This window comes from Aspergillus tubingensis (genome assembly GCF_013340325.1).
Source record: "Aspergillus tubingensis WU-2223L DNA, scaffold_3, whole genome shotgun sequence".
Classification (NCBI taxonomy): domain Eukaryota; kingdom Fungi; phylum Ascomycota; class Eurotiomycetes; order Eurotiales; family Aspergillaceae; genus Aspergillus; species Aspergillus tubingensis.
In genome coordinates this window covers 1,802,562-1,825,490 of record NW_023336277.1, presented here as the reverse complement: position 1 = coordinate 1,825,490, position 22,929 = coordinate 1,802,562, and the positions used below count along the sequence as shown (strand labels likewise).

At 51.2% G+C, this 22,929-nt stretch overlaps 9 protein-coding genes across 9 annotated transcripts; 3 read left to right on the top strand and 6 right to left on the bottom strand.

Moving 5' to 3' along the window:
- Positions 1-32: 32 nt before the first annotated feature.
- On the bottom strand, positions 33-691 carry AtWU_01770 (TRAPP subunit TRS20; the record flags this gene model as incomplete). The annotated part of the gene is made up of 2 exons (XM_035496884.1): positions 33-423; positions 501-691. The coding sequence occupies 2 exons, from the start codon at positions 689-691 to the stop codon at positions 33-35; spliced, it is 582 nt and encodes a 193-aa protein (XP_035352777.1).
- Positions 692-991: 300 nt separating this feature from the next.
- Positions 992-2,413, top strand: AtWU_01769 (splicing regulator NSRP1-like domain-containing protein; the record flags this gene model as incomplete). The annotated part of the gene is made up of 1 exon (XM_035496883.1): positions 992-2,413. The coding sequence occupies one exon, from the start codon at positions 992-994 to the stop codon at positions 2,411-2,413; it is 1,422 nt and encodes a 473-aa protein (XP_035352776.1).
- Positions 2,414-2,730: 317 nt separating this feature from the next.
- On the bottom strand, positions 2,731-4,249 carry AtWU_01768 (Zn(2+) transporter ZRT3; the record flags this gene model as incomplete). The annotated part of the gene is made up of 3 exons (XM_035496882.1): positions 2,731-3,957; positions 4,012-4,142; positions 4,195-4,249. 3 exons carry the CDS (start codon positions 4,247-4,249, stop codon positions 2,731-2,733), a joined length of 1,413 nt encoding a protein of 470 aa, XP_035352775.1.
- A 2,223-nt stretch (positions 4,250-6,472) lies between these two features.
- On the top strand, positions 6,473-6,943 carry AtWU_01767 (uncharacterized protein; the record flags this gene model as incomplete). Its single annotated transcript, XM_035496881.1, has 1 exon — positions 6,473-6,943. The coding sequence occupies one exon, from the start codon at positions 6,473-6,475 to the stop codon at positions 6,941-6,943; it is 471 nt and encodes a 156-aa protein (XP_035352774.1).
- Positions 6,944-7,592: 649 nt separating this feature from the next.
- Positions 7,593-8,273, bottom strand: AtWU_01766 (similar to An12g04100; the record flags this gene model as incomplete). The annotated part of the gene is made up of 1 exon (XM_035496880.1): positions 7,593-8,273. The coding sequence occupies one exon, from the start codon at positions 8,271-8,273 to the stop codon at positions 7,593-7,595; it is 681 nt and encodes a 226-aa protein (XP_035352773.1).
- A 699-nt stretch (positions 8,274-8,972) lies between these two features.
- On the top strand, positions 8,973-9,977 carry AtWU_01765 (DNA/RNA non-specific endonuclease; the record flags this gene model as incomplete). Its single annotated transcript, XM_035496879.1, has 1 exon — positions 8,973-9,977. The coding sequence occupies one exon, from the start codon at positions 8,973-8,975 to the stop codon at positions 9,975-9,977; it is 1,005 nt and encodes a 334-aa protein (XP_035352772.1).
- A 353-nt stretch (positions 9,978-10,330) lies between these two features.
- On the bottom strand, positions 10,331-11,612 carry AtWU_01764 (putative RING finger domain protein; the record flags this gene model as incomplete). Its single annotated transcript, XM_035496878.1, has 3 exons — positions 10,331-10,653; positions 10,722-10,977; positions 11,031-11,612. 3 exons carry the CDS (start codon positions 11,610-11,612, stop codon positions 10,331-10,333), a joined length of 1,161 nt encoding a protein of 386 aa, XP_035352771.1.
- Positions 11,613-12,282: 670 nt separating this feature from the next.
- Positions 12,283-13,299, bottom strand: AtWU_01763 (zinc finger, C3HC4 type (RING finger) family protein; the record flags this gene model as incomplete). The annotated part of the gene is made up of 1 exon (XM_035496877.1): positions 12,283-13,299. One exon carries the CDS (start codon positions 13,297-13,299, stop codon positions 12,283-12,285), a length of 1,017 nt encoding a protein of 338 aa, XP_035352770.1.
- A 2,198-nt stretch (positions 13,300-15,497) lies between these two features.
- AtWU_01762 (Arf family guanine nucleotide exchange factor SYT1) lies at positions 15,498-19,825 on the bottom strand (the record flags this gene model as incomplete). The annotated part of the gene is made up of 3 exons (XM_035496876.1): positions 15,498-18,004; positions 18,059-19,294; positions 19,399-19,825. The coding sequence occupies 3 exons, from the start codon at positions 19,823-19,825 to the stop codon at positions 15,498-15,500; spliced, it is 4,170 nt and encodes a 1,389-aa protein (XP_035352769.1).
- Between the last annotated feature and the right edge of the window lie 3,104 nt (positions 19,826-22,929).

Genomic DNA, 22,929 nt, shown 5'->3' with positions numbered 1-22,929 from the left:
CCGCATCAAATCAAACCACAAATAAATCAACCCTATAACCACTTCCTCCCCGCAGCCGTAACCCTCCCCCTAAACACAGGACTCTTAATCTCCATCCCCTGCCTATAAAACGGACTCATCACAGTCTTCACATAATTCTCATACACCTCAGTCATAAACTGTCGCACGGCCTCCTCCGTCTGCGGCGACGTCGGATTATTAGCTATCGAGCTCGCCGACGCGCGCGACGACCCGCCCGCAGACCCCAACAACAACGACCCGGACATCGACCCGCCCATCGAACCACTCCCACCGGCCCCCTGCCCGCTATTCGAAGCTAATTGCGGCGGCTGATGCAGAAGAAGGAATCTTGCCCCGGAGGGGGTCAAGAACGCGGAGATGTATGCTGATGCGGGGGGGTAGGTGTCGATGTGTTTTAGGTACCTGCCAGTACATCAATCATTATTAGCATGCGCTTCAATTCCACACATAGTAACCATAAAGGGAAGAAGAGGACATACATATTCCCATTCATCCACTGCGCCTCCTCAACAATATCCAAACTCGAATGAATGATAAACTGGTTCATGTACTGCGCTGTATCCGGGAATCGGAACCGGGCGATCCCGTCGCCCCCGGACTTGGATGTGCCGAAGGCGATGTTGAATAGAGGCACGTCCGTAGGGGAGAGGATCGTGAAGTAGTAGGACATTTTGATTGATTGCCTTTGTGGCTTTCCGGGGTTGTGCTGTGTTGTTGCGGGCCACTAACTACGTATTTACTTGTGGCTTTCGGGGAATCGGAGATGAGATGGGGGCCAGGGGAGTAAGTAATATGTCACGTGTGATAAGATAAGAATATCAATTTCGGGAGGGTTAAGGGTAGGTAGTAGGGGTCCACGTGACGTGCATCATGGGTTTCTACTAACTAGCTTCATCTTCATCTTCCTTACCTCATCCTTCTAAGATTACGGGATTACATATCAATTCGACTAGGAAAACAAAGGGATAACATGCCTCCTCCAAAGCTAGGCTTCGGCCTCAACCCCCCCTCCAAACCCACCTCTCGACCTAACCCCCCGGCGCCGAAACGCAAGAAACCTATCTTCGGCGACGACTCCGACGACGATGAACCCCAATCTACTACCAGTGTCAAGAAAGGCCCTAGCAGCGGCGGCGGCGCAATTGAAATCACGACGATAGGCGGCCTTGACGATCTCACTCCTACTAACAACGAAGAAGAGGAAGCTCGCCCCGCGAAACGCAAGCTCCTCGCTCCCGGCGCATCATCATCAACCGGCGCACCCAAACCACCGAACGTGAAACCGCTCAACAAGAGCTCTATATTCGCGGACGCCTCCGACGAAGAAGAAGGAGAAGCAACAAACACCCCCACCTACGGCCTCAACCCCTCCAACAGCAGCAAACCGAAACCCAAAAGCAAAGACCTCGACACCACAAAACCCTACACGAACCTATCCGCCCTCCATAGCAGCCGAAAACACGCGGCGGAAGCCTCCGAACTCGACCCGACAATCTACTCCTACGACGCGGTGTACGACAGCCTACACGTGAAACCGAACAAGGACAAGAAGGCCTCGGACAGTGAGAGCAGCTCGACCGTGCCGAAATACATGACGTCGTTGCTGCGCAGCGCGGAGATCCGCAAACGGGATCAAATGCGAGCGCGGGACCGTCTGCTCGCGAAGGAGCGCGAAGCGGAGGGCGACGAGTTCGCGGATAAGGAGAAGTTCGTGACGGCGGCGTATAAGGCGCAGCAGGAGGAGTTGCGGCGGGTGCAGGCGGAGGAAGAGGCGCGGGAGAAAGAGGAGGAGGAGAGACGGAAGAAGAATGGGGGGTCTGGGATGGTGGACTTTTATCGGGATATGTTGTCGCGTGGGGAGGAGAGGCATGAGGCTGTTGTGAAGGCGGCGGAGGAGGCGGCGAAGAAGGTGAAGGAGGGTGGTGGTGTGGGTGAGGAGGAGAAGGACGAGGGAGAGAAGAAGGAGAAGAGTGAGGCGCAGATGGCGGAGGAGTTGAATGCCAAGGGGGCGCATATTGCGGTTAATGATGAGGGTCAGGTGGTGGATAAGAGGCAGTTGTTGTCGGCGGGGTTGAATGTCGCGCCGAAGCCGAAGCAGACGCAGAAGGAGAAGGATGCGGCGGCTGCGGCGGCGTCAAGGGCTGCGGTGCAGGCTTCGAGGTTTGGGGCGCAGAAGCAGGCCGAACGCGGTGGACAGCGTGCGCGCCAGACGGAGATGATTGCGTCGCAGTTGGAGGAGCGGGCGAGACAGGAGGAGGAGGCCGAGGCGGCGCGGCAGAAGGAGATTGCGGAGCGGAGTCGCAGTCGCAAGACGGAGGGGGATGTTATGAGTGCGAAGGAGAGGTATTTGGCCAGAAAGAGGGAGCGCGAGGCTGCTGCGAAGAAGGCGTGATTGTCTACTCTGTGAGAGGTAGATTGCATATGGTTGGCGTTGGGTATGGATTCTGTATAGTGTATGATATAATAAAAGATTGGCGGTTATACTGGAATGGTAGGATTCTTCGGGTACTTAAAGGGCAGTGGCAGTATCTCTGTATTACGGGGCGAACTAGCAAGTGGACTCGTAGTGAGACAGTATATATGGTATTTCGTTACTCGTTTCCTAATCATAAACCTAACGCCAGGAATGCTATGTCTTGACTAAGTGTTCTAGTATAAGAATGCGCTGCATCTTGAAATACTTTTTACCACCAACGCCGTTTAGTATGACTATGCGGTCAGGGCGAAGCTGAGCCCCATCAGGACCATTCCTCCAATAGCGAACCCAGTGCACATTCCCCGATTGTGAGTTAGGGTAAGGCCTTCGCTGAACAGCTGCAGAGCAACTGAGATCATGACGCCCGCCGTCGCAGCAAACATACCGCCGTAGACACCCCAGGACGGGCCAGCGGCGTCGTCGCCATTAGCACGCCGAGCACCCCATATCCAGAGAGCTGCCAGCGCAGCGCCAGCAGGTTGGCTGATGCCGCCTAGCAAGCTTGACCAGAACATGGCCCAGCCGCGCGAATGCAGCGCGAGATACAGAGGTAAGGCCATGGCGAAACCTTCGCTGATGTTGTGAATGAAAAGAGCCAAGAAAACCGTGAGACCTAAAGTCGGGCTCGCATGGTTCGTGGCGTAGGTGATAAACCCCTCCGGCAACTTGTGCAAGGCAATTGCTATAGATGTCTGCAGACCGATGGAGAGAAAGGCGTTCTGTGGCACATGGTGATGGTGTTGGGGATTGGGTGGCGGCTTAGTCCCGTCTTCAGGCGCCACATCCTGGTCGTCAAGAAGACCGGTCCGGGAAGAAGAGGAACTCGCCTCTTGGCGTCGAATTTGCGAGGATGGCAGGTTTGCCTCCAGATCATCTAGTCGTGCCGAGTCCACTTGCACGGATATGCTGTGGGGATGCGGCAGCGGCGGGCGCACGGTGCCGTCATCCAGGACAGAGATTTCCGGTCCCTCGAGGGTCTTGGTGCATTCGTGCCCGCACGCCTGCGAGAAGCCAAAACAGGGACCATTCTCATCGCAATGTGATTTGACTCCGCCAACCAGACGACTAATGCGTCGTGTCAAGCGGATATGCAGGGATTCCCTTCGCACAAGTGCGCCGGGGTCTTCACCAGCTGCGGGGACGGTCACAGTGGCCGGGGAAGACTTGTGAGTCAAAAGAGGAGTTCGCTCATTCAGATGGTTAGGGCCGTGGGAGTGTAAATGAACGTCTGGCTTGCCCCCGTGTTCATGATCAGAGGTGGGGTGTGGCTCGTGGGTATGAGCACAGTCGACGACATGTGACGGTATGTAGCGATGCAATAGTGCCGATGCCAAACGGATGATGACCGCGCCCGCCAGAAAGAGACCGATAAGCACGTATGCAGCAAGAGAGGGGGACAAGCCAGCTCGAGTCAGGTACCGATGAGAAGTAGGCAGCATGCTATAGAGAGAAGTGTAAAGCTAGCGCGGTCAGCATGGTACCAAAGTTAGGGTCAACTGGTCAGAGAGAAATACCATGACGCCCGCGCTCAGACACAATGACGCGGATAAGAAGCCATTGTTATGGACGATCTGGAAGCTTTTGCGGCGAGACAATCGCCGTAAAACAAGATCCACACAAATGACAGACGATCCCAAGACACAAGCTGGATTATGTTAGCTAGCGAAACTTAAGTACTATACAGAAGAAAGACTTACCCACGCCTGACACGGCGCTCATGACCCAGCCCCGTAGGTCATTGCTGGCAGCCATGATGAATAGAAGGCGAGAATGCCAGCAATTACTGCCAGCGAAAAGACACTGACGGGGAAGAAAGAACGAGACTTTTCAAAGGGGAAAGGAAAGAGAGTTTGGGGGAGCCTTGGATTTCATGATATCATGTCACGCGGCGGGCGATTAGATAACCTGGGGACCTTGCGGGCAACAACGCTGCTTTGATCCAAACAGCGGCTTTGTTCCTCTTGAACTTCTTTCTTTTTCTCCCCTTGCCTGCAGCCAACGAATCGCCCTTTCACTGCATCTCTGCAGCGCCGTTGGAGAGGTTCATTGAGGAGCCACTCGGGCAAGGTTTAAACTACCAAATCTTAAGGAAACATGATAATACGCTGCTCGGAGCCCCGTCCCCCTCCCGAGCCCCTTGTACAACTCATCGCGCCTTCAACGCCCCTGTCCGCTAGTCGCCCTACCACCAGACTCCAAGGTCCCCAGGCTAATTTCTCATCGGGCCATGAGCTGCAGCAACGAAATAGGTCATGGCGAGTCACGTAGCAGTATGTCTAAACTTACGATATATTGCCAGGGCAAGGGCCAGGCAACAGCCCTGAATGGCTCGGAGTCCGTGCTAAGCGTATAGTAGTATGTACGTCCTCCCTGGAAGTGAGCCCATGCATGCGACGCGCAACATGGTTGGCGGTATGGAGCTCCAATTCATTAGCTAGAGCGGAAGGCGTAAAGTAGACTTTACCTTGCGGTTCCTGCTCATGAAAGTTGTAATGTGATGTAGACTGCCAGCTATCGAGAACTAGACTTCTACTAGACGTCTGATCTACCTCGAAAGCCGAGTTCCATTATTCGGAACTGCTAGCAAATTGCTGCGGAAGGCATCTCTCGTTGTGCAAGCGAATTATCTTTTCTGGAGGCATACGTCCGCTTTGCAGTAAAAATGCATGATCCAAAAGCCGGGGTGCTGTTCACGTTATATGCCACAGACGTATCTAATCATGCGTTCTAGCGAAAGAAACGTAGTATCCAGAGATTGTGGCACACTTGGACCTTGATCAGACACGCTTGACCCTAAACCAGTTTGACGGTAACCTTAGTTGAATGTTCCATCCCCAAGGAGAAGCGCACACTCGCAAAAGCTAGATGACATGGCTGCGAGGGCAGGTTTTTCGGCGTTGCCGGACGCATTAGCGTGGGACTATGGGGCGTAAGAGGATCTGAGGGCCGCATGAATGGTCGGCGCGAGTTAGCCTAAGATTTTAGTTGATCGTCAGTCACCAGTAGCACTCCAGATTCCAGTAATGACAGCCGTACCTCATGAGAGCACATCCTTCCCAGTGGTCAATGCCTCTGCGTAGCTCTTAGAGCCAAGACTCTAGGAAGCATTTATAGTTCTCCTTCTTGGTACATGTCAGACCCCAAATCTTGAATCGGAACCCGAAGTACCATTTATTCGACTCTAAATGACGGAGTCTGGAGAAGCAGAAGATTGTCATTCTTGCCCTGGGTAGTCATCTGTGTATAGCCTGTCAAACCAGGCGAGACAATTTTTGACAAGAGAAGAATATTCATGCTCGCTATCTTTCAAATTGCCAATTGTGAATGACTGACGCAGTGGCTCTCCGGTCCACGGCTCTCCTGCAGACTGATCTCCCCTGTACAATTATCAGATAAGCCTGTACCTGCTGCCACTGTCCGGAGAATATAGAAGTGGTACGAATGCAACCGCATTAGATATCAAACACCTGTTGACAAATGATGAAGTAACTGTCGGAGAAAGTCAGTAGTCAGGAGAGAAGGCGAAAGCTAAGACGAGCCAAGTTGATATAACAACGTGGATTATGCCCCGAGCAGTGCAACCACGCAAGCCGCGGTGCCCAGAGGAATTGTCGCACCGGCCAAACCAGCCATGATTAAAGTGCAACGTGAAAGGCACCCAAAGTCTATCCCTCGGCGTCGAGTGACGTACAGGGGGGCTCCGTCACATGATGGCAGGCAACCAGCACTAGAAAAGCATCAATTCTATTTGATCAAAGACGCTTCACCCTCTCAACTTGGGCTACACAAGCATCAAAATCGATTACTCACTGTCATCACTTTGCTAGCAAGACAGTCTCCTCATTTCCAATATAAAAGCACCCTCAATCGCCGCCCCCCAGACCGACTCGAGGATTGTTTTCATCTCCATCCTCTTCTCCCTCTATCATATTTATCCCCAAGCAGGTACGCTCCAAAGCACAACATCAAGCAATCATGTCTCCCATCCAAACTCTTGGTAAACTCCTGGTTCTGATTCTCGTCTCTTCAAGCTCCGCCATGTCTCTCACTCGCTACACCGCACCCATTCCTCAGGGCGCGAAGGTGGTCGAGACGCGTGAGCAACTCAACCAAGTAGTCCGGGAAAATCCCGAGACTGTCCTGTACGATCAGGATGGTGGCTACATGTTGAAAGATGAGAGCGGAACCGTGGTTGCTATAGCTGCGGACTCTCTGTGTCCCGAGTTGGACCAGGCCTTGGCTGAAGTCGAGGCCCTGCAAGCAGAGACGAAGCTGGCTGGCAATGCCAGAGACCAAGGTGATACCTCTACCAACAAGAGAGACCTTAATGATGTTCAGGACACTAATCGTCCACTTCGTTGTTCTCACCCTAGATGCTTCAATTCCGCCATCTGCCTGACCTATACCGATTGTCACGTCTGTTTGCGACAGCACCACTGTATCTGAGGTGATTGATACGTTACATGGTGGGGTTTGGAGGGTTGAAAGAAACTGAGATAAAGAGGAATATTGAATGATGGGATTGTGATGGCTGTATGATGGTGGACTATCTGGATGAAGGAGGGGTGATGTATGTATGCAGATGCAGACTGGGTCAGAGATGGTTGTCAATGGCTTGCTTCTTTGCAGTGGCCTGGCCCAAGAATGTAATGTGCTTGTCATCTTCATCGTGCAATATAGGTGTACTGTTGTAGTAACGTGAGGACATAAAGGAGCATTGCCAGATTGTCAATGCACAGCCAAGCGTAGATCATTACTACACCTGAGAGACGCAAGTCAACCTCAGCATGTCTTCTATATTAGCTACAAGAACAAGTATGCGCACCGCATGTACATGAAGACAACCTTAAAGCCTGCTAAATACAAGCGACGGAAAATCAACATGATCGTGCCTACAGCCCAGTCACAGATAGTTCGCCCATCATAATGACTACCCAATATCCTATGATAGCACTATGTACAAGAAAGACGCATCAACAAGTAAAGAAAATGAGTTGGACTGCTCTCAGCAAGACATCTTAGATTTCACATTCGTTCTTCCTATTTCCATCCTCAGCAAGATGAATTCCAAAACATCGTCTCAGCCATGGGCATCTCAAGAAATATTCATATGCAAAAGCTCCTCCCAAAGCTTGTTGAAGTCGTCCCAGGTCATGTTCGAGGCTTCCTCGGGGGTAGTCCTTGCATAGATGATGTGCGCGTAGTTATTTCCTTCCGAATGTCGCATTGAGAGTCGCGAAAGCAGAATGCAAGTAGCCTGAAGAGGCGAGATAAACGTTGGATCCAGCTCGTTGCATGATGAAACTATTCTTGCCAACAACTCAACGTCATCCTTGTATAAAACATGGGGAGCGCTTTGGCTAAAGTCCATCAGACCCCTGTACCGTATCACCAAATTTTTAGCAATGGGAGTCGAGGCGATTTTGAGGCATGTCTTTAATAGGACGTCGGCATATTCCGTGGCCTGCGGCGTAAAGCGAGGATCGAAGATATATCCCTTTGGTATGTTGTGAAGTATGTAGATTTTGACGCAATCTGATAGATATTTCCAGTTCTCCCAGGTGGAGGAATCGTCCTTGGGAGGATGAGGGAGTTCAAGATTGACAAGGTCTTGTAAATGCCATTTCTTGAGCTTTCCCCGGACTTGAACGTACCACTGATGCACACTGTCCATGGTCAGGTCAAAGTCGATTTTGTCTGCTAGTATTTCGTCTTCTGATGTGCTGATTTTCCGGACGATTTCCACATTGATGCGGCGTGCCTGTGTATATTCCATGATTGTGGGATGAAGAAGGATGGTGCAAATCACATACTGTGAGAGAAAAGAGTAAAAGGATGATAGATGTCATATTCTGGGAAATAAAATTGATTAGAATCCATAATCTCAAGTAGAAGAACGGGTTGATTCAATGCTCACTACTAGGCTGCCCGGGAATTGCCTGTTTACAATCGAGATGCTTCTAGATCGACTGCAGGGAATTTCCTGTCCTTCACTGAGCCTTAGCCAGTAACCTTATAGCTGCAGGGAATGCTATGTGGAGTCCGGGGCATTTCATCATGGTCAGTAGGTCATCTGCACACAGTGATCATCCGACCAGCGTGGCATCGAAGCTGGCATAGCATATAAAGAAGTCTCGAAGCAGCTGTTAGGGAATTTCCGGTCATTCCCTTTTCATATCTTAGCCCACACACAGTCACCAGTGGCAGTTGCACTCCTCCAGACAAGTGAAGACCAAAACTTACCAGTGACACGGTGTTTGTAGATTACCCTTTTGGGATCATTCAGGCTATACTTCCCGATCATCTGATTGCCGCCCGCTGATTGGTCTCCGCTTCAGCATCAATTTTACTCTCTTCGGCAATCCACTTTTTTCTCCGTCCCGATTCTATCCATCCATCTCTTTCATCCTTATCCTTCCTCTCCTTTCCTCTCCTCCTTGGACATCCTCTCTCCCTTCCTCCACCACCGCCAACCATGTCCAAGGCCACCTTCGCGGCCATCGCCGCCGCCAGTGCCGCCACGGGCGCCGGTCTGACGGCTCTCTTCTACTCTCCTCGACCCCAACCACAACAGCAGCAACCACTCCCCCAACAACAACTTCCTCCTCACCCTCCGACCACCACCACCTCCAAACTCCCCGCCCCTCAACCCGCCGCTCCCTCTCTCGCCCCCAAACCCACCCCAACCAGCGGCTCCCCCGTCGACCCAGCCGGCATCTACCAATATGGCTTTCCCGGTCCGGTAGCCGACACTCTCCTCTCGGCGCCCCTAGCCGGCGCCTACGACCGTCGCACACGCAACCCATCCTGGGTGGCCGAACACATCACCCCGCAGTCCCTGGCACAAAAGAACGCGGACCGCAAGGGCAGCACATTCTTCGAAGACACGACGATCCCGCCGCTATTCCGCGCCAAACTGTCCGACTACTTCCGCTCCGGCTACGACCGCGGCCACCAGGTGCCCGCCGCGGACGCCAAATGGTCGCAGGACGCCATGGACGCGACCTTCGCGCTGTCGAACATGTGTCCGCAGGTCGGCGAGGGATTCAACCGCGACTACTGGGCCCACTTTGAGGAGTTCTGCCGTGACTTGACGAAGAAGTACCCCTCTGTGCGCGTGGTAACTGGTCCTCTTTACTTGCCTCACCGCGATCAGGATGGAAAGTGGCGTGTCTCGTATGAGGTTATTGGAAACCCGCCGAATGTTGCTGTCCCGACCCACTTCTATAAGGTCGTGTATGCGGAGGAGGGTCCCGCGACGGCGGGTAAGGTTGCGCTGGGTGCGTTTGTGCTCCCTAATGCTAGGATCTCGAATGATAAGCGCTTGACGGAGTTTGAGGTGCCGCTTGAGGCGGTCGAGCGGGCTAGTGGTCTGGAGTTTGCGGCCAAGTTGGATGCTGGACGCAGGAAGAGGCTGTGTCAGGAGGTGAAGTGTGATGTTGTTGTGAGGGAGTTCAACAATGCCAGCAAGAAGAAATAGATCTGGTTTGGTTGTGTAGATTGAGAGATGGAGGGTTTGTGGATAGTTGGTTGGAAGGGAAGGGTTTCCTTCATGTGTATTTTAGACTTATCATTATTCCCTTTGCATGGCCCGGGATATCATTAGGTCGATTTCGGCTCTGTATAGATTGACATTGCATCTATATATGTATACATATTGATCGCACATGATGTGTTTTACCTGGTTCGTATAGATATAGATATAGCTATAGCGCTGTCTTCATAACCCAACTTCCGCGCCCCAACGCGGGTTTATACACACACACTGAACCCAGACCCAGCATCAAACCACTCACCAACTTCACGCCAATACTGACTTGTAAGCAGACCATATCAACACTGAAAGGCAACCCCCGACTTAGTTGCAACATTCCCACCTCTCCCCGCAAACCCTGTCCCTTCTGAGCTCACCTCCACCAAACCAGGCTTAATCCCCTCCTTGTCCTTCTTTTTCTTCTTCCCCGACGAGGCAGAATCCTTGTTACTGTCACTTGACGGCGTGACATCTGTCTCGCAGACGTAGCATAAAATCCGCCCATGCAAGGCAGCGGTCTGCTCCTGTTCTTCTTTCGAGGCGTGCGGATCCGGTGCATCGTGCGGAGTCATGAATTTGTTGACGCATGGTTGGCAGATGACGTGGCCGCAGGGTTTTGTTACTGGATGTAGTAGAGCTAGGTTAGTATCCACGTTGAGGAGAATGCGGCGGGTAAGGTGGTGATCATACGCATTGCTTTGAGCCCGTTCGTCAGTGTTTTCTTGCAGCTTGGGCAGACACGGGCCGGGGAGCCATCGGAGGCCTTTTCTTCAGTGAAGTGCACCTCGACTAAGGATTTGAGGGAGTAGCTGTGGCGGTTGGAGTCGGTAGAGGCAGGGCAAATGGGTGTTAGTTTAATGGATTTGTTGGCGGCGATTTCGTTCGGATCGGTGGTGGGTGTGAGCGAGGGGACCCAAAAGGACGGTAGGGCTGATTTGTTTGCTTCCTGGGGATGGTCAGTGAGATTCTTACCAAGGAGAGTAGACAATAGTAGTAGACCTTTTCTTTCTTCAACTCATTCTTCAACCGTTCCTGTTCCTCGCGCGCAATTCTAGCCATCTCTTTATCATCCAACTCGAACACCTTCTTCCGCTTCCCGTCCACTTCTACCTCTCGCGCCTTGAAAGCAGCCAATGCCTCTGAGGTATCTGCTTTCCGTTTCTTGGAGCTCTCGTCATTTTGTGATTGGCTTGACCCGTTGTTCTTCTTCGCTGCTGCATCTAACCCCATGCTCACTAGTTCGAAATCACGGAGCTCCCGTGTTCGCGCTTCATCTAATGCCCGCTCCTCCTCCTCTGCAAGACGCTTTTTGGCTTCATCGCGTTCCTTTTCGAGACGCTTGATCTCCTGTCGCTGGGCGAGAAGGTCGCTGATGGCGCATTCGCGACAGAAGAGATCTCCGTTGGTGGCGCAGGCGACGACGGGTTCCCGCGCCGGGTGTAGGCAGAGTCGACACGAGCCGAATGGGAGGAAAGAGTCGCGGCCGATGACGCCGCGTTTGGTGCCCCAGCTTGATTTGAGGAGATCGCGCTCGTAGGATGTAAAGTGTGGAAGAGAGGTGTTGCGCTTAGAGTGCGCCATGGCGAAGATTCTCTGCGGGGGAGGTGGATTGGTTGATGTGAGGTTATGGATGGAGCATCGGCGAGGGAGAAGATATTGCGGAGTGGGGATCGGAGGTCGGAGGGTCGGTGCGGAGTAAGTTATGTGGGTAGATGAGGGGATGACGCTTCTCCGGTAACACCAATTCAAATATTCAGGGAGTTAGATATGTGACAGGTCAAGCCAATGGCTAAAATAAAGCAAAACAAGATGGTCAAGAGGGAATTTCAGTTGAAGGAAAGTTGAAGCTGGAGAAATCGTGGCCGATGCGATTATGTCATGCCGTCACATGCTATCCATCCATTCCACAGTTCCATTACTTCCTCTTCCATTGCTTGTCCAACTCGTTTCACAGAAGAGATACAACATAGAATTGAGACACCGGTTAAATCTAACAGAGGAGGGTGATTATGTATTGTTAGCAGTCATGATAATCAAGAACATTCCAAGCGAAACATGTCGGAAGGAGAGAGCAGTGTCACAGTTCCGAATCCTCTCATTTGATGGGCTTCTGACAGCCACAGCAGAGATAACATTCACGCTTTATCGCCCTTCCGTGGTTTTCTTTCCCTCTGAGATGCCCTTTGGTATGGGCATTATGGTGGGTTCGCCGCTATGATAACGAGCACGTCAGTACTCATTATGCTTCGGGTCAATTCTGAGACGAAACACTCACCAGCATTCTGTCCCTCATATACTCTCCCACCAGGCCTGTCTCATTGAGGATACTCCAACACACATCGAAGAAGTCCTTCTCTGGGTCGGTGCAGTCGGGGTCGCGGTTAGCTGGCCCATTCCGTGATTTCTCTGACTTCTTGGGCCGTCTTTTTCTCGGAGCACTCTTTGCCTTAGCCAGAGCCGGGCCGACCTCGATGTCTTTGAACCCTGCACTTGCTGCCTTTTGAAACACCGCTTCTGCCTCCTCAAACCCTATTTCCATAGCCTCTAGGACCTCATCCCACCAGCTGCCAGCCATATCTTCTAGTGTCAAAGGTTTCGTGGTTTCAACGATGCAGGCAGGCTCTGTGGCCCCAGTATCCTGCGCGTCTGGGCCGGCCACAGTAGAAGCTGGGGGTTTGGAACTGGTAAATTCTGCGTTGGTCATGTTGGAGGTTGCCGCGTTTTCCCATACAGATTGATCACATTCACTGCAGGTTTCAGATCCCCAGGGACCTTCTTTGTTCTCTATTGTGGTCTTGTTTGCACCCATTTGCCCGTACTGTGTCGTAATTATGTCAAGCTCGTATGTATCTCCAGTGTCTTCCTGTTGGTCCTCGGTATATCCGTGGTCACTAAAGTGAACCTCTTCTTCAGGATAGTCAAACATGCTCATAGGAAGGAAGACGCCGCCGTCATCGATATCCACCTGGCTTCCAGGATCGTTGCTGAAGGGTTTCTCACTTTCCTCTTCACAATAGTCACCATATTCGGCCTCATACTCGTCATCTCGCTCAACCTTTTCTATCCAGGATTCGGAATCTCGTATGGGGCTATCGCTATAATCAACGGTTTCCCACGAGTTCGTCCCGTCATCAGAGACTTCAGGTCCAACAGCATACTCACTCGAGTCATCCATGTCTTCCGCGTAGCGCGTCATTCCAACTTCACGATCATCTGCAGTATGTCGCTCGAACTCTTCATCTTCATCATCAAGCGCAGCATCAGCCATCGGAGGATCCGAAAGTATAACAACCGGGGCTTCTAAAACAAACTCAAGAGCTGCGCAAATCAGCTGATGGCCTTCTCCTCAAATCTCCAATGCTCCGAAAAGACCATTTGACCAACAAGAACACTCACCTAACCGCTTCCTCACCCCAGATGGCGGACATTCCCACCCTCTCCGCACCGAATCGACGTACTCATCCACAGCCAGACAAGTTCCCCGGACCAGTAAGATAAACAAGACACTGACAATCCTACTCAACCAGCCTGTCCCCAAGTATGTGTCAAAACCTGTCAACAGCAACAATAACAACCTAGTCAGCACGTAACGTAACCTCACCCAAACCAACGCAGTGCTCGCACGTAAGACGCAAAAAGAAACGAATAAGAGGAATCAAAAAAATGAAAGTAAAACCCACGTATCGCCAAACCCAGACATGACCTGCCAATCGTATAGCCATAGTATCCAGCCACGCACACCCAGTACCCCGCGCAAACGGACCAAAGACTGATCGGGTATACCAGAATGGCAAACACAAGCACCTTGGCTTTTATCATGGTGTGTCGGATGTTATTTCGAGGCCATTGTTTTGAGTCGAGATGTGGCCGCGTGTAAAAGGAGGCCGTGTTCATCGGTAGGAGATCTTTGAGTAGTAAGTGGTGAGAAGTAAGTAACCAGGTAGGCAACTACTCAACTACCACCAGCAGCAGCACACAAAAACAATAGAAAAGGGTAGTAGCAACAGATTCAAAGGCCAATCCTTAAGGAAGAAATTTTTTTATCCTAGGATCAAAAAGCAAAACCAAGGCAAAAGATACAACAACAACTTCTACTATATCCACATTAGATTGCAGTCACTCTCCAGCACCCACCAGACAAGACCCTTCTCCGACCCAGTCGGTAAACTTGTATCCTTAGCCCTACCCCATCTAGACACAACAGATGATCAACAATCCACAGCACCCATCCCCTTCGACACAGTTATGGGATTCTACACAGCTTTATTGAGTCCAATAGTCGGGTTCCGAATCCTTGTTTTGAATGAGACGAGAAGGTATATACACCTTGCTTACTTAGGATTGCATGTTCTTTCAATATGCTAGAATCAGTGTCATCTTGCAGCTTTGCGACGACCTCGCTTGTGACTGATTATAGCACAGCCATATTATGGATGTACCTCACGTGCCATATTTCCCTTTTCATGTAGATTTTGAGGTGAGGTGAGGTCATGCTGGGTGAATGAATCATAGTGGATAGAATATATAGTACTATATTCATCGTTGTTAGTATCACAGGTGAAGGCAGGGATTAGGATAGTCAAGTATTACCTTGGCTCTACGGTGAATTGTTGACTTGACTAAGGTGCTGGTTAGGGCTGGGTCACCAAGTTTCGCCTCTTTTCAATTTTGTAACTGTGAATGAAGTAGCTGAAGCTGTTGTTTCTGGTTCATTTAGTAGTTCTGATTATAGTTATGCATTGAATGCGTGTTTAGTAGTTGTGCTAGAAGTATATATTGAGACATGTATCTCATACATCAATTTAAGTATCCGAAAGCCCATGCGAATGATGCTACCATGTACGAGGTATAACTAGAAGCCAGATCTATTTTGATCCTCAAGCTAGAAGCATCTTTCATAACTAGCTAGCTCCTACATACGAATCCAACAATTCTCCAATGCCATATCACGCCAAATATAATCGCCAGAGATCTCATGCACTGGTATCTCGAGTTCAACATGACAGAAGAAAAACAAAACAAGCAATACCATGCCAATTTTCCGCCCAAGTGCCTTACTCGAACACAATACCTAAGAATCCAGCCAGAGAACGACCCATCCGGAAGATCCAACAGAGACAAGAAAATAGTAAAGAAAAACTGAAAAGTGGTATCAAGGTCGTAACGGCGCCGGACTCGGTCTATTTGCGGAGTCCGCGCGCAGAAAAATCTATCAAGTTGAAACGGGGGACACAAAAGGAGAAGATGGGTAACGTCAGAGCTCTAAAGCATATAAGAGGTAATAGTAATACGAGACGGTAGAGAAAGGCAAGATGCAATGAAATGGATTCAAAATGAAAGATGATGTGGGGTATAAAGTAAGTCAGTCGTAAGATAATGAGAACGAAGAAGAAATTAGACGGGTCTTGACAAGGGTGAGTTGAGAAGATATTTTTTCTTGGTTTCGCTTGAAATTATCCGCTGTTTTTATGCGTTGACAGCTTGCTCGGGCGTGGCAGTAAGTTTTTTGGGCGTGGTCTCGTCGACGGCATTGCTATCTTCGTTCAAAGAGGATTGGTCGGGATCCGCGGTGACGAAGGAGTTTTCAGTGTGTTTGGAGCTCGACTCGAAACCATCGTCGCTTTTGGCCTTCTGGACCTGGCTATAGAGATTTTCTGACTCTTCGACGAAATGCGCACTATTCCTGGTGCCTGGACTCAAACTACGCAGGGAGTGCGGATGGCCGGGGTGCAATGACCCTGAGGTGATCGAGTCCGCACTACTGGTGATAGCTGGATCGGACATTCTCGGCTCTTCCGATGGAGTGGGCTTCCGAAGTTTGAGCCGTTCCTCGGGGGGCATATTCTGCCACTCGCTTCCAAAGGTGATGATTGAAGCCTTCTTGCCATGAACAGTAAAGCTAGCAGACTTGCGCGACAAGCCTTCGCCTTCACGCGCTCCTTGGCCGTCCTCGTGCGCGCCTGCGGCGGAAGCCGGGTCGCGAGGTTTCTTGCTGCGAGGGAGATGACCGTGGTGCACACCAGGCGCATCCCGGAGAGTCCGGTGAAGACTGCGGCGTATCCGACTGGAACGGTCCATTTGAGTTGTCTCTTGGGTGTCGTTCTGCTTCTGATCAATATCGCCTTCCTTGATGACAAGGGATTGTCTCTTGGTCTGAGGAGAGGTGTTCACCTCCAGCAAACCTGCCTCGCGAAGCACGCGCTCTTCGCCATCGTCAAAGCTTCCGGGGGAAGTGATTTTGGAGGCACGTGAAGCCAAGCTGGAGACATCTAGCTTGCTGGCAGCACTGAGCACAGAGGCTTCCCGGGTCAGTCGGTTTGACGGCTCGGGAGAAGAAGACTTTGTACGCTCCTTCAGATCCTCTACCGAGAGTCGTCTACCAATCCGAGAAGCGGCCTCGGAAGACGCGAAGGATGCAGGAATGCTCGGTCTGCGCAAGTCTTCTGCCACAGGCTGGGGTGCCGGTGGTTCGCAGATGGATGGAGGTTTAATAGACTCAGGGTGCGGCGAAGGCGGCGCCGTCTCTTTGATCGGTGATGCTAGTTTCTCTGGCACTGCTTCATCCTCCGTTTCCTTGGACTCGGGGGAGGTGGTATCCGCAGGAATCTGTAGCTGCAAACGCTTTTGCTCGGTCAAAGATGGTGTCTCCGCGTCCCCTTCACCCAAGTCGCGAACGAGAACTTCGCGGTAGCATCTGGTACGCCAGATATCCTGCCTCACCCACTTGAGCTTGGCAGCCATGCGCCCCGCAGCCATGATCACGCTCTCCCGCGCCCTGGAGTGCACCGGAGTCAGGACCTGCAGATGTCTAGCGTTCCTTAGCAGATCGTCAAGCTGTCGCTGGCTGACGAAAAGTTTCTCATTGGCCTCGCGGATCTTCTGGCGCATCAGATGTTCCCGCGCGACGATCAGATCTTCCCCCATATCTGCCCCGGGATTTGGCGACGGCGGTTCCTTTTCGTTGAGAGAAACACTAGAGCCCCGGCGGCTCATCCGATTCCGCTGCGCCTCGTAGTCGGTAGCCATCATGCCCTTGCTCCGGACGCCAGTGGTTCGGAAGGCTGCGGCATAATTGAGTTTTGCCAGCCAATCATTCATATCTGACTCGCTATTGGCTAAGAATACTTCCTCCAAAGCGTTGTGCCGAACAAATACAAATGCATGTTTGTGTTTCTTATAACCGCTATCGATCAAAGACACTGCATCATCAGTTTGCATGATCCCATCAGGTTTGAAGTCGGTCAAAGGCGGTTTGAATACAACAGCTCGGCGGCGGCCTTCTTTGTAGTGAGATTCCTCTTGGTGTATCAATGACTTGACCCAGTTGACGTCCCTGAAAAAGTAGAGCTTCGAGAACGTCAGAAGGGCACCCCATTCTTGCCATGGGGATCGAGCCTTCTTTTTCTTCGGGTCTTTGCGCCAAAGCAATCCGACCTTGGCTACTTTGATATCCACCAGGCCTGGGTTGGAATCTATCGGGTTTTCCATACTCGAAGGCATAAATGCATCAGGCCGTGAACGCAGGGAGACAATCTGCAGCACAGCGGCTTTGGAAAAGGCACGATGGAGGTTCTCAATATCTGGCGGTCCATCCGTTCCATTACAGCGATACGGATCATCCAGGTTCATCACATCCTTGAGACTTGGTCGAAGAGAGTCGAGTTTTCCATCCATGATCAAGGTGTATGGATCAACGGGCTCTCTGGTAGAACGACCAAGGTGGTCGGAGCTGGCCGTCTTGAACAATGTTCGGCGAGGCTTTGAAAGGTGGCGGCCGTTGGGATTCGTGTCCTCGATGCGAATGAAGGGTGTGTAGGAGATGTTCTCATAGAAGCACTCCAAGATATCTTCCGAAATGCCTTCTCCACGGGTATTTTTGACATAGTCTGGTTTCTGCATCTTCCGTTTATTATTCTTGTTGAAGACGTCCGTGTGTAAGATCAGGATCGAAAACGCAATGAAATATGCCTGGTCTGCAAAGGACAAGAGTTAGAGTATTCCATAATGTGGGTGCTAAGGTGACATACCAGTACTCGCAAAGATACCCGGATTACACTCATGGTATCGGTCAGCGAAGCTCTGGAGGAAACGGTCGATTTGCTGGGTCTCCTTTGGCAGTTCCACTTCCATCAATAGCTTCCGAATGGCCATATCGATCGGATCACCAAAGAAGGAGAATCCTCTCATGTACTTGCGCAGAGCGTTCTTATAGAACTCATCGTTCGATTGAGAGAGTACACTGGCAATTACACTCTTGGGTACGGTTGCCTCAAGCCGCTCCAAATACGTAGTCGGGGTATCACCTTCCTGTCTTTCCGGATAAGAAGGCGACTTGGTGACCGGAGTCTCCGCGCCCCTGGCCGCAGGAGACCCACTCCTGGGGAACGGGGGCTCCGAGTTCTGCCGCAGCCGCTGTGGGATGTTGAAGATATCGCCAAAACTTTTCCTTCCACTGGTTGAAGTAGACGTTCGTCCAGACGAAGTGAGATGGGGCGACTGTTGCGGCTCATTGTCCCGGATATTGGCCAAAGAATCCAACGTAGATGAGCGAGCCCGCGTGGTAGGCGGCTTACGTGTTCGAATGGATGGCGTTGAATGGCTCGAATGAGCGGAATTTGCCGAGTCCTTTCTTAACAGAGGGGGCCGAGGAGAGGAGACACCAGCTGAGGAGCGCGACGGCGACGGCAGGGGAGAGACGTGATCCCGGTCATGATCATCTGAAACATCCGACGTGGGAATCGAAGAATCCGGTATGGACTTGGGCGCACGTCCATTGAGCGACTGCGAAGCTGTTGGCTTGGGGGGCAAGGGAAAGAGGGGCCCCTTATTCCTCTTTAAGCGAGGCATACGGAATCGTTTTGTGCTGGAAATTGAACCCTCGCTCGTTGGAATTCCACGCGAGGCCGAAGAGCCATGATCCCCACGATCTTGATCAGAACGGGATGACTCGGAAAACCGTGCATCTGTCACAGAAGAGCGATGAGAGTCACCAGGTTGATCACGACCACTGCTCCGTATGGATGTGGTCGATAGACGACCCGGTTCCTCGCCGCTAACTCGAGACTCTGGTCGGCCTGGATTCACCGTCTGCGACCCCGTCGAGCCCTGGGCAGTATGCCTGGACTTCCCATTAATTGTGGATTGTTGTGGGGGGATTTCTTCCACCGTCGGGGTTTTCGAATCGGGGAACAGTTTGAATTTGTTCTTTCGCTTTACCGGCTCCTCGAGTTCATGGCTTGTCGGCGCGGTCGTGATGATTGTAGCTATAAAGCGCAGAGGCATTGGTAAGTCAGTCAACACAGCCAAATTGTCGGGCGGGAAACAAGAGGTGCGAAAGTCGTAGACTCTGAGATTAGGGGTGACTTACGCGGAGGCAAGGATGGCACAGGAGGGATCTCCTGCTCTGCTTTAGCGTACGACTTGGACAATTGCGGGTCCGACGCATGACGAAGCCTCATGAAACTGAAACGGTTCATGCGCCAATTCGGGCCGCTGCCCGGCAACAGTGAGTTCCCAGTGTTTCTAGGCCTCACGGTGGGTTCTTCAGCGCGACTGCGACTTTGTGTGAGGCTAGGGCCATCAGCCCTATGGTCGTCATTGTGCTCGGCGTCATCTGGACCAGCCAGCGATGGTGACCGTGGAGCAGATTCGGAATGTCTGGGGGCAAGGGCGGTCGTCGAGAGCGTCGGACGAGGGAGCTGTTCGCTGTGACGGGATTGCGGTGGATCGTACAGATAGCTCCGTCGTTTGGCTTCGTTGTCGGAGGAGCCGAGGCGCAGTGCTTTCCAATGCATAGTGACGACGATTTCCAGGAATAGTGTTTTATGTAATCCTGCAGCGCAGCGTGCTTGAGAGACCCATCCGATACTGCTCGATTGATACTTGGCGATCGTCCCACAGCGGTAGGTATAACACGGCTTCAGTCGGATTTGCGATCGGAGGTATGGCGACGGCAAGCTCTTGGGGGGGATTTGAGCGAATATGTCACCGGTCGGGCAGACCAATTTGCATCGCGAACCAGCGGAAGGGGAGAGTGAGGCAGGGAAAAGTTGGCAGCGCAAGGAGGTGGGGGCAAGATCGCTGGGCGGAGGAGCGCAGGTCGTTTAAAAAAGGGGGGTGGTGGTGGAAAGGAGGTGGAGGTCGTCAATCACCAACGCGAAAAAGCAGTGATCCGGAAATATCGTAATGGTCGCCAATTGAAGACGGTCACATCGCCAGGTGCGAGGTCGATGGAAAGGGTTATGGAGGAGAGAGGGAGGCCGCGTTGAGAATTCCGGGCGGGCGTGGAGAGACTCAAGGCAGGGCAGGGCAGGTGAGGGGACCAAGTAAACCACAACCACAAACTACTAACTAGTAGTTAGTTAGCAGTAGTGAACAGTACTACTTAGTACTGTTAAAACGCAGTCCCGAAGAGAGCCAAGGAGGGGCAGAGCAAAGAACTTTTTGAAGTAAAGAAGTAGTAGTAGTAGTAATGATAGGGCGATATAAATGAAGAGAAAAATAAATGCTTAGAATTAGGAAAAGAAGAAGTTGAAAGACTGAAGGAATGGAATGAGTGGGAATCCCGGGGGATGGTGATTGGCAGGAGGGCTAACTAAGAATCACGGTCCAGGCAAGAGAGAGAGAGAGAGAGCCGAGACAAGACGGAACAGCGATGATGCTGCTGGGGTTCACTTTCCACTGCTGCTGACGACGGAGAGATTCCAGAAATAGTGGAGTTGGTTTCTGTTGGACTTTCTCTTTCCCATTTTCAACCAACCACACGTGCGCTCGCTCTTGTTTACTGTGGATGTCTTTTTTTTTTTAGTCTTTTAGTATTTTAGTGTTTCCTTTTCAGCCCGTCAGCCTCCCTTTATTTTTATTTTTCTTGTCGCGATTTTGACTGGCATGTCAATTAAATTAATTATAAGCTCCATTACATTTTCCATGCCATCCATGTATCTATGTACGTATCTGGCTTGTGTTCTTCAACCAGGGGTTATCCTTACATGAATCATGTACCACCTTCATCAACACACTACACACACACTATTCTTAAGAACAATTGTAAATAGCACCCAATGTCTTTCATTGCTCTAAATATGTCTACGATCGGGTCTGGTCTGCAGAACCTCGGATTGTTTCCCAGTGGGTTTGTTTCTATCTTTAACTTTCAAACAGCCCCTAGATACCCTCATCCGGAGTAGCCAGACTAGTTCCTTCACTAGTAGCCAAAGTGGCAGTATGGGGGGGAAATTAATTCCTGGCCGCAAAGAGCTGGCTGGTTCCCCTTCCGCAGTTCCCTCCCGCCTTATGCTGATCGCAGGACCCTCGACTCGCCCTTGACACAACCCTGACAGCCAGACCCTGTATGTATGTAAGTCTCTGTTGTTGGGTGAGTGGAAACCAAAAATGAAACTATAGACCGGGAAATAAGGAAGAAAGCTGCAAGGCGGCGCCGATGGAGCTGCAAGTTGCACTCGCATCCCCAGCCATGCATCCACGTGACCGGGGTCTGGCCACGTCAGGCCCCAAGGCCATGACCACCGCTGGCGTCATCTCTGGCTATCCTTTTCGCCCGCCAGATCCGCCGCCCAATTGTCGCCCCCATCGCCCTTTTTCGTCTGTCCGGTCAAACTTGATTTGCATCATCTTGGCTGCCGCTGGAAGCCGGTAGGCCAAGTCTTTGTTCTTCTAGGCATCTGCGTTCCTTTCAATTGGATCACTTAGGAACTTCTGCAGTTTGTCTGGATATCGGTGTCCTGACTCCTTCGAACCAAGGTTCCGATTAGGAACGGAACCGCACCTTGTTCATAACTTACTGACTCTAGCTCACTGTGGTGTTTTGATTACTGAGATGTTTCTCGAATGCTGTCCATGGAATCCCACGTAGTCCATATTGAAGTCAATCCGTGCTCGATGATGCCTGGGATATATAGAAATATGCATGTTCCGCTCGTTCTATATCCGGAGTCTGGGATTAATTTAAGCCGATGTTCGAGGTATCAAGATACCGAAACTAATATTGATACACAATGCGTCTCCGATCAATATGCCACCTTCGTAGATAGATCGAGAGCTTCAACTTCATCATGACGACGGCATATAATTGCTCAGCACAGCTGGCCAAATTGATGTGGCAACATCGACAAACTATGTAAGCAATACTTGGAGAATAGTAGGGATACCGCTTTATCATATAAGGCCATGCTCGCAGGGCCAGACAGAAGCTCGGAAGCTGTAACTCTGGCTCTTGGGACCAAGCATGAGTACGATCCCTTTGCTTCGTCTTTCTGGGAGGGAATGGGTCTGACACGTACGATAATATGGCTGTACGGCCACACATACGACGCTGGGTGGACTCCTGTGGGGATCGGTCTAGACCATCAAGATCAGTCACGGTCTCGACTTTCATCCACTGATTGTGGTGTACCAGCTTCTATAGGTACAGTCCCTCCTCCACCACGCAAATAGCAACCAGCATAGGATGCCTGGCGAATTGTGAGCAAATGCGCCTTACAAGGAGTGTCTCACCACGTCCCATCTGAGTCCAACCTGTGAGAACTTCTGGTTTTAGCGGGGCATGTTAACCGTCGTGAAAAGCCAAATAGCGAATCCATGAAAATGCCTTCATAGTTATAGTGTACGATAATTTGACTACCAGTCACTCTGTATCTCCCGTAGCCTTCGTCTTCCGATGGCACCTTCATGGCTCATCAGAGGCATGCTATGTGTGGTCCTGTCGAGTCAGGTAAGGCTTCGAGAACTGCTAGTGCCAAGACTTTCGCATGACCCTTATACCAAAGAGACCCTTTTCTCCCCAAATATACTCGTAGGATCTTCTTGTTTGATGCCTTCTGGGACACTACATACAGAGAGAGAAGTGTTCGGCAGAGCAGAAGCGCAGACATCCTTGCCT